The sequence below is a fragment of the Fukomys damarensis genome, unplaced genomic scaffold, assembly GCF_012274545.1.
Source record: "Fukomys damarensis isolate Sample0158 unplaced genomic scaffold, DMR_v1.0_HiC HiC_scaffold_19, whole genome shotgun sequence".
In the NCBI taxonomy this organism is placed as follows: Eukaryota; Metazoa; Chordata; class Mammalia; order Rodentia; family Bathyergidae; genus Fukomys; species Fukomys damarensis.
The window spans coordinates 57,557,350-57,566,973 of NW_022900931.1; the positions used below are offsets into that span (position 1 = coordinate 57,557,350).

At 32.2% G+C, this 9,624-nt stretch overlaps 1 protein-coding gene across 4 annotated transcripts in view; it reads right to left on the minus strand.

Annotated features, from left to right (window-relative positions):
* Nucleotides 1–9,624, minus strand: part of LOC104867513 (zinc finger protein 420) — a 107,547-nt gene that overhangs the window by 90,518 nt on the left and 7,405 nt on the right. For all 4 annotated transcript variants that reach the window (XM_033765759.1, XM_033765755.1, XM_033765756.1 and 1 more), the window contains 2 exons: nucleotides 7,701–7,789; nucleotides 6,203–6,329 (listed from right to left, as the gene is read on the minus strand). In XM_033765759.1, the coding sequence (XP_033621650.1) occupies nucleotides 6,203–6,329; nucleotides 7,701–7,709 (136 nt within the window). In that variant the 5' untranslated portion in view covers nucleotides 7,710–7,789. The remainder of the gene's footprint in view (nucleotides 1–6,202; nucleotides 6,330–7,700; nucleotides 7,790–9,624) is intronic.

Below are 9,624 nucleotides of genomic sequence, written 5' to 3' on the forward strand. Positions count from 1 at the left end.
AAAAAAAAAGGAATATATACACAGCATTATGAAAGAAGCAAATTCTGTCACTTAAAACAATGTGGAGGGAACTGAAGACACTAGGCTAAGTGAAAGAAGTCAGGTACAAAAAAGTACCACATATTCTCACTTATATGAGGAACATAAAACAGTCAAATTCAGAGAAGCAAACAAGAACAGAATGTGATTACAGTGGCAGGGAATTGTGGAACAGGGTGATGATGGTTAAAAGGTACAAAATCTCAGAGAAGAAGAATGAATTATGTTTTTTTCTTCTGTTGGTGATTTTGAAGTCTATTGCAGTGTGGTCAATACAGTATGTTATACATTTCAAAGTTTCCAAGAAAATAATTTCAAATGTTCTCACTGCAAAAAACAAATATTTGAGGTGATGATGTTACTTAGTTTAAGAATTCTATACTCTATTGATATCAATTTGTACCCCATAATACATACCCCATAAATTTTCAATTTATAATACAAAAAGAAAAAAAACCCAGAATTTAAAATTTGAGTTTAATGGCTATGCTCCTAAAAGACAAAAGATCTGATAACCAATGGTCATTCATATCCACTGGTCATTGTATATAATGGTCATTGTTTAGACACTGATGACTGATAATACAGGCAAGATATTCTAAACTACTAAAGAATATATAATTCCAACCACAAATAACTGTTGAACATATAAAACTATGGAAATCCACTCAAGTAATTTTACAAAGCTAAATAAACATATAAAAATTAGAGAGCTCAGGAAAACTAAATTAATCTTATGAACAATCATAGGTTAAAATATTGCAATAAAGTATTAGCAACATAGGATCTAGCTGTGTATTTAAGGACTAACATCATCATATAATGCTTAAGTCACAAGCAGGAACAACTCAATATGAGAAAATCTATCTTCCCATGTGAAGACCTTAAAGAGTAAAATATATAGAATTATTTCAAGAAGTACAAGATATAAAAATAAGAAATACAAAACATTTTAAAATACATTTTAAGATCCTTTGCCGAAAACTCTCTAAGATCAGAATGGCTCTTCTTCCCCTAATTAAGGATATTTACTAGACATCTACAGAATCCTATTCAATAATTAAACATTAGAAGCACTGCCAATAAAGATTGAAAAAAACAACTGCTTTCAAATTTGATAAAGGTCCTACTGAATGTACCTTTTTTAAAAAGGTAAAAATGAGAAAAGTTGTAGAGAGCAAATTTCTATATGGTTATTATCAATTTACAGTACTTCCAGATATCAGATATATACTAATAGGTTATACAATGTCATCAAAGAAAATATTTCTATTCATAATACCAATAAAATGAATTATTAAGGAAATTGCTTAACAAGAAATTGTTGAGACTTCTAAATGAAAAATTAAACTTCAGAGAGGACATAAAAAGAAAAGCAGATTTAGCATGTTTAAAAATAGAAAGATTCTGTACTGTTGGTATTTAAACAGTACATCAGATTTCTTGAAAAAAAAAAACAAATGCTAAAGAAAATATAGTAACCATCCTTTTAAAAGTACACAAAGCTTAAAAGAAAGTAAAGAAGACCCAGAGGCATCACAATGATTGAGAATCAGAAAGAGGAGAGGTAAATGTGCTCTGAAGTCACAGCCACATTTAAGACATTTTCTGCCATTCATTGCCTAAAAGTCTGCATCTTTATCCGAAAATTCAAAGAAAAAAGTCCTTTGGGCCAAAGAAGAGCAGGATCTAGAAATAAATCTATACAAAAGTAGATCTATAAGACTTACAGTTCAAAGGGGAAAAAAAAGAACCAATATGATCAAAAGGAAAATGATAAGGAACATTTCAGTCTGGGCCTAGACTTTGAACAAAAAAGAAAAAAATGCTATGGATACTTCATCCTTATATAAGAGGCCCCATAAAGGCAAGAAACGTCATGGCAGAAAACAGAATTGTTAAATCGCACAATATAAATGCTGCACATACACAGTACGTGAAAATACAACATAAAAAGCAAAAGGGGTAAGTTTAAAAAGATCTGGGAGAGGAGAAGAATAGTTAACAGAAATAAAATAATGTAATCAATTTAAAAAATCTTAAAAAAGAGATCTCACAAGCAACCACAGGAAACACCAATTACTTCCAAAAGGAACAATGAAACAGATGACAGACTTCTCAAAATCAACAGAAGCTAGAAGACAGTGGATAGTATCTTCCTAAGGCTGAGAAAAGAACTGTCAGTAAAGAATTTTATACTAAAATAGTTAAGCAAGAGTGGTAGTCAAGCAGGTTATTTCACAATAGGAATAAAACCTTAGAACATTTACTAACAATAAGACTTCACTAATGTAGTCCCATCATAAATAGAATGATCCCAGAAAGAAGATATAATGGAACGGGGATAGTGTGTGCATAAAAGAATAATCATGTGATTAAATCCAGAAGTAATCACTGTAAAACAAAAGCAATGCCCATTTTAGAAGTTTAAAACAGAACCGAACTAAAATACTAGACAACAATAATAAATGAAATGAGAGAAATCAATAAAAGTTAAAGCACTCTAAGATCTTTTTTTTTCTGTTTTTTTTTGAGACAGAATCTCCGTAAATAGTCAGGCTGGCCTTAAACTCACTCTGTAGCCCAGGCTGGCCTCACACTACTGGCACTCTCCTGCCTCAGCCTCCCAAGTATTAGGATTACAGGCATGTATCACCATGCTTGGCTTAAGATCCTTTGTATTATTCTGAGGAAGGGCAAACTATTTTTAGTCTTTGTTAAATTAATTTATGTAGTTAAGTTATGCAAACAATAATGACAATGATTTAAGTAATATAACTGGTAGAAATACCCACAAAATACTTACATTCATTAGTAATGGCAAAAAGGTTATTTCATTTTTTACCTACAAATTGACAAAGATATCTTTGAATAATATCCTGTACATTACACAGTATGTGGCATTTTGTCTGGCTTCTTCCAGTTAACGTTTTCAAGGTTCATTTATGTTGATGTGTACATATATAAAACTTTGTTTTTTATTGGTTAATAGTATTCCATTGTAAGGATATACTAAATTTTATTCATCAGCTGATAGATACCTGGGTTGTTCTACCTTTTTGGTTATTGTGAATTATGAGTTATAGAACACTTCTGCTTTACACATTACAAATTGTTGGCACTGTAAGAGTTCTTTTTCTTAAATTTTTATTTTTATTACTACAGGTTTGAAGTACATAATGATTACATTCATCATGGGGAGTTGGTACATGTACTTAACATATCTTAATGCTTTTTCCATCCCCTTTTACTTCTCTTTCCCCCCTCCTTTCATCTCTCGGTCCTTGTCAGACTTCTTAATTTCTGCTAGTCTACAATGAGTGAAATACTATCCCACTGTGATTTTAATTTGTATTTCTGATCGCAAATGAGGTTGATTCACTTTTTCCTATGCTTACTAGCTATTCCCATTTTCTTGAACTGCCTATATCTTTTATGAAAATTTTCAAAATTGTTACTTATCTTTCTCTCGTAGAAGCTCTTTTAAGTTCTGGATACTATTTTCATCATTCCCTAAATGCACTCCAAATACTTCATTCAATTATGGCATGTCTTACTTTATTTTTTTAAAGTCTAAAAGCATCTTAAATTTATTCTTTGCTAATGTAGAAGTTCATCTAATTAAATTTGATGTTTGGGGCTTGTCTTACTTTATAATATTGTTTGATAAGAATTTTCATGTAGACAAATTTATCAATCTTTTAATGATTATTTTAAAAAGAACTAAATAGAACCTTTAGAAATAATTTGGTTCTCTTCTAAATCTCTTATAAGAGTCTCTTATTTCTTGTCAATTTTGTGATTTAAGTTTTTCTTTAAAAATGTCACCAACAGTTTATATTTATAGCTAATAATTCCAATATAAAATTTTTTGGCTTTGTTTTAGTATTATCTATCACTTATCTATGATTTGTTTCTTCAGGATGAGCTTACCTTTTGTTGATGCTAATTTGTGACAATTCTAAAGGCCTCTTACTTTTTTCCAGAGAAGATACACATTCCAGCCAGAAGTTAGAGGGTATCACTCTGGAGCACTGATGGCAAACCTTTTAGAGACTGAATGTCACACTGCAATTCAAACGCCCACTTATTTATCACAAAGGGCTAATTAAACCTAAATACTGAGGTTTTAGTTTAGAAAAAACAAATCTACATTAACATCTTTTGTCTTAAAAGAAAAACACAACATGTGTGCCATAGGTTTGCCACCACTGCCTTAGAGAATAAAATTTCAGCTTTTAAAAAAAATTGCTTAGGGTCAGGGATTTAGCCCAGTGGTTCCATCACCTGCCTCAAAAGCGCAAGGACCCAAATTCAATCCCCAGTCCAAAAAGAAATATATAGATATATTAGATATACAGATATGTAGATATAGATATATAGATATATATTGCTTAACTATTTTTATTCTTTGGATTATTCACTTTCCTCAAGACATAATGTTTCCTTCGAAAGTGGAAGTACTATATAATAAAAAACGACCAGGAAAAAGAAGTAGGGGTTAGATGGGATTCCTTATGGAGACAAACTGAAAGGCTTCTTCTTAAGCCATAGTCTTTTTCCTATACAACTTAGGCCATTTGGGGAAATGTACAATCAATAACTAAGCTTTCAGGGGAAAAAGAAATGAAGGGGAAGACACAGTTACATTTCAATGATATAAGGAGTACCAGAAGTAAAGGGATAACCTAGGTGGGTAAATCACTAATTAAAGTTTTAATTGATATAGGATCTATCCTTTATTAAAATGCTAAAAGAAGAACAATAAACTTTCTTAGATAATCAAAGATTTTTCCCAAGCCATCTTCTAATAAAACGTGATTCCAGTATATTTATTTAATGTAGAATGCAAAGTTCTTAATATATTATATTCAACTTTTAAACACATGTAAAAGAAAGTGTTTAAGTGATGGCTTGTAGTCACTTGAGTTGTTAGTAAAATGTACTCTGTCACCATCCCTTCCGAGCTGTGGAAATCTCCTAGAGCCATAGCACCCAGATGTCCCCCACCCATCTTGAGCAGCAGTATAGGGGGGATGATCTCCTCTGCTGCAGCCTCACTGACATCCTGGTTCGAAGCTTACACTGGAGACTGTCAGTGGGCATGGACAGAAAGCATGACAAATCTGCATCAGGAAAGCTCTCCCTCATAAAATGTGTCTGTTTAGTTAAGATAGTGCTTAGAGACAAAAAGGATTGTTTATTTTCAGCAGGGAGACAAAGAGTTTTCCTTGCCAGGTGGCCTATGATTTTGACCCGCATTGCTTATGGTAATAGAACAGAGTGTGGAGAGCATTCTGCCCCCATCAGCGATGGTGGGAGAAGAGCCTGCGTGTGGCCAGAAGGGCTCTTCTAGATCCCAGGACCCACGACCCAGGTCAGTGTCATCCTTGGCTGAAAGCAATTTCTAGAGGTTGGATGAATCAGAAGGAAGTGATTAACGACATAGAAAACAGTAACTTTTTCTGCCTTTTTTTTTGTAGAAAAACAGCAGGCAATTTGAAATTTTTTATTTATTTTGTTTTTAGAATAAGGAATTTATGTTTGGGAGTGGGTAGTTTTTTGAGGGCAAGGAGTAGTTTAAAACTCATTTTATTTGTGCTGCTCTGTTGAAAAAAATATAGATAGATAGATACATATATGTACACTCTATCACTATACAAAGGATATAAACTCCTTTTAAGGAAAAAACTACACGTGTCCACATTTGCTTTTTTAAAATTTGTGATTGTATTCCTGAGTTATTTAGGGCTCTCTCAGCAGATCTAAAGTTTAACTACATATAGTCTGTTGTTTTCTGACAGTGTTGCAAGTGTCCCAGAATTCAAATCTAATTCAGTGGTAATTAAGGAGGCTGGTAAAAGGCAAGTATCATAGGTAGTATAAAAGCCTTTTGAAGGATGGAGAAGATAAAGGTGCCTTGTCTATGCCTATTTTTCAGTAATGTCAAATCATTTCTTTGAGAATAATAAATTTAGTCTACTTTAAAAGTTAACTTTGAGGAATGGGGATATAGCACAGTGCCGCCTGCCTCGCAAGTACAAGGTTCTGGGTTCGATCCTCAGTACTGCAAAAAAAATTAAAAAGTTAACTTTGAAGTAATAGCAGAGAAATCAGCCATACCAAAAGTAGATCCTGAGACACAAGGGTCAGATAGCCTTACCTAGTGACACCAAGTTACTATAGTTCTCCAACATCACGTCTCTGTACAAATCCCTTTGAGTAGAGTCTAGGCATTCCCACTCTTCCTGAGAGAAATCAATGGCAACATCCCTGAACATCACTGATCTCTGAAACAAGAAACGTAATAATAGTGGCAGAAATAAAGAAAGTATTTTTTCAATGGAGGGTGAAATGAGGGGAATAATGAAGGCTAATAGAAGCCACAGAGGCTACAAAGAGAAGGTTATAGAGCAAACAAACTGGTAAGCTTTTGACATTGGGAGACAGTAAAGAAACTGGTGATTCTGAAGAGCTAACATGTTCCTAATCTTGTTATAGACATCTTCTGTATATCAAACAGCTCAGGATACAGATAAGCCTGGGAATTAACAAAGTAAATGTAATGTTCTAATTAAAGAAATAGCATATATAAGAGCTTTGTAATATACGTGTTATATATTACACATTCTCAGTAAAAATTTGTTTCTCTTTCTTTTCTATGTGACAAATAGAAAAAAATCACTGAGGAATTTTTCTGTAAAATCTTGTAAGATCTGTACGGTATTAAGGAATTTATTAAAGCCTCTATTCAACATTACTTCAGAATATTACATCATAAACATTTTTCTGTGTCATCAGTAATTTAATTAATCTTTCTTACAGGCTATAGAACAGCTCCATATAATGAATATATCTGACTTAATAAGTAGTTATATTTGAAAATTTTAGATTACAGGAACTCATAAGTACTTTTTTTTTTTTTTTTTGTACCGGGGATTGAACTCAGGTCCTTGTGCTTGCAAGGCAGATGACAGAACCACTGAGCTAAATCCCAGGCCCCCATAAGTACTTCTTAGTTTCTAACATTTCTTAGATTTGAAATTCTCAATTAGTTATTTGGGTAAATGATTTTTTTTAGTAATTATTTCCCACTTCTAAATGTATCTTTTTCTCACCCTAAGCAATAGAAAAGTAGAAAATAACTCAAATGTATTCATTCAAGATCAGCACATGTTCAATTTCAAAATGATCCAACTATTGGTATTAATGAATTGTATATTCCTAGAGAAGTACTTCATATCTCTGTATTCAGTCCATACTACACTCGTATTTATAACATTAAAAACTTATAAAACATGAGCTCTTGCAAGATACTGAGACGAAAGCAGGTCAAGACCAATTCCTGTCTTGTCTAACTGGGAAACCTGGGTTTAAAGAGAAATTCAAAGATTTCTCATATGTGGTATCATTTATTATTCTTCTCTATCTAATAAAATCAGAGAAAATTGCTTTTGTTATATTAGTGCTCCTAGTCAAAAAGATGTTGAATAAGTACATAAATATAAGTTAGATTAGATAGACATAATTATGAAAGATATTACTTACAAAAATGGAACAAAATGGAGAGCATAAAGTTAGGAAGTTTTAGGAATAAGGAATTTAAACATACACATACCTTGTAAAAAATCAACTAAAGAGAGTAAAAAAAAACTGTTCACCTGAAACATGGTTTTTAGAGCTTCAAGAAATGATCAATCTTCTTTTGGGCTCCTATGTTAGAGAAGCAGAGGGCCTGGAAAAGGCAGAACTGGAGGGAGAAAACAGAACCATGAGACCAGGTTTTTTGCAAGGCCCCAAATGATATAGTTGTAATTAACTTTATTGATCTTTTCTTCCTGTCTCTTGTCCCCACCCCATAAATACACATAAAAAGGGACAGGTACAGGTGCTGGCTCTCACTCTAACTCAATGTTCTCTACATACAAAATGAAAATATAACATCTTTATATTTTTCTGAAATGAAACTTATGGACAACATGACAATTTTACATATTACATGAAAAACAACAACCAGCTGTTACATTTCAGTATATTATTGAGCATACATAGCTATATGAGGAGGTATAAATAATTATATGTTTATATGTACAACTACTTATAGTGAACAAACTTTAATTTATGACAATATTCAACTAAATATTTCTGACATTTGGGCATTTTGAAATAAAGACTAAATATGTATATGTGTAGAATAAACAGAAACACATTATGCATAGATAGAGTCTTCTGTAAGTATCTGCTATCAGAAAGTCAAATACTGCAAGAAGTGTCATCAGTGCTGTGACTTTTTGAAATGGCTAAAAAAAAAAAAAAAAAATCAAACAAACCAGTAAATTTCTGAACAAAATAAAGTACAATCTTTTCTCAATCAAACCATAGCTCATTCATGTATGATTCATTTAATAAGTAAAACCATCCATTATAGGAAAATAGATACATTCAGCAGTTAGAAAAAAATTTACATAAAAAGCTTTATGTGAGGTTTCAAACCTTGAAAACTATAGGCATATTTTTCCAGTTGTGGTTCTCATTATTTTAACACTGAAAAGCACACATATCTTTACAACATCTCATACAGAATCACTGTCCCTGCAAAGATTTATTGATATGTGCTCAATATATATTTAATTGCAAATTCTAATTCTACTTCTACACGTAGAATTCTGCCATAGAAATCATGACACAGAACGTCATATGCCCATTCTAACAACCAAAAAATTTTCATGTATGATTGTAAAAACCACAATTTCTTTTATTTTTGACAGGACGATGAGAACACAAAGAAATTTAAATGAATTAAAATCCAAGAAGTGCCCAAGCTCTTATAAGGGCTTGAATGTGATGGAGATGCTCCTGTCCCTGACAGGGATTAAACTGTAACAGTCCAAACATTCCAATAAAAACAGAATGTTAAGACAAGATTTGTAAAAATCAACTTCCAACTACATGCTATTTATAGGAAACACACTTTAAATATAAAGATATCGATGGGTTGAAAGCAAAATGATAAAGACAATATACCATACAAATACTAAGCATAAGAAAGCTTGTGTGCCTGAATTAATATAAAACAAATTGACTTCAGGACCAAAAAAAACAATACTAGAGATAATCCAGATCAATTCATCAAGACATAGCAATCTTAAATATGCAGAGATTTCAGCAAAGATTCAAATACATGAACAAAAATAGACAAATAAAGGAAAAGATAAAAGCACAGAAAATTTAACATCTTCCATTCAGTAAATAATTTAACAAATCAATTAAAATCAGTAACAATGGAGAATTTATAAAACTATATCAAATAGTATAACATAACTAATATATAAATAGAATACCACATCTATTTGTCAAGAGCTGAGCTAAGCTGGAGAAAGTACAGATGCCAGGTATTAGAACAGTTAATTAAAGCAATAAGCCAAGATGAAAGTACTATATCAGCCAGGCGTGTAATCCAACACTCGGGAGGCTGAGGCAGGAGGATCATTGTGAGTTCGTGACCAGCCTGGGCTACATAGTGAGTTCCAGGTAAGTCTCAACTACATAGTGAGACTCTGTCTCAAAAAAAAAAAAAAAAAAGAA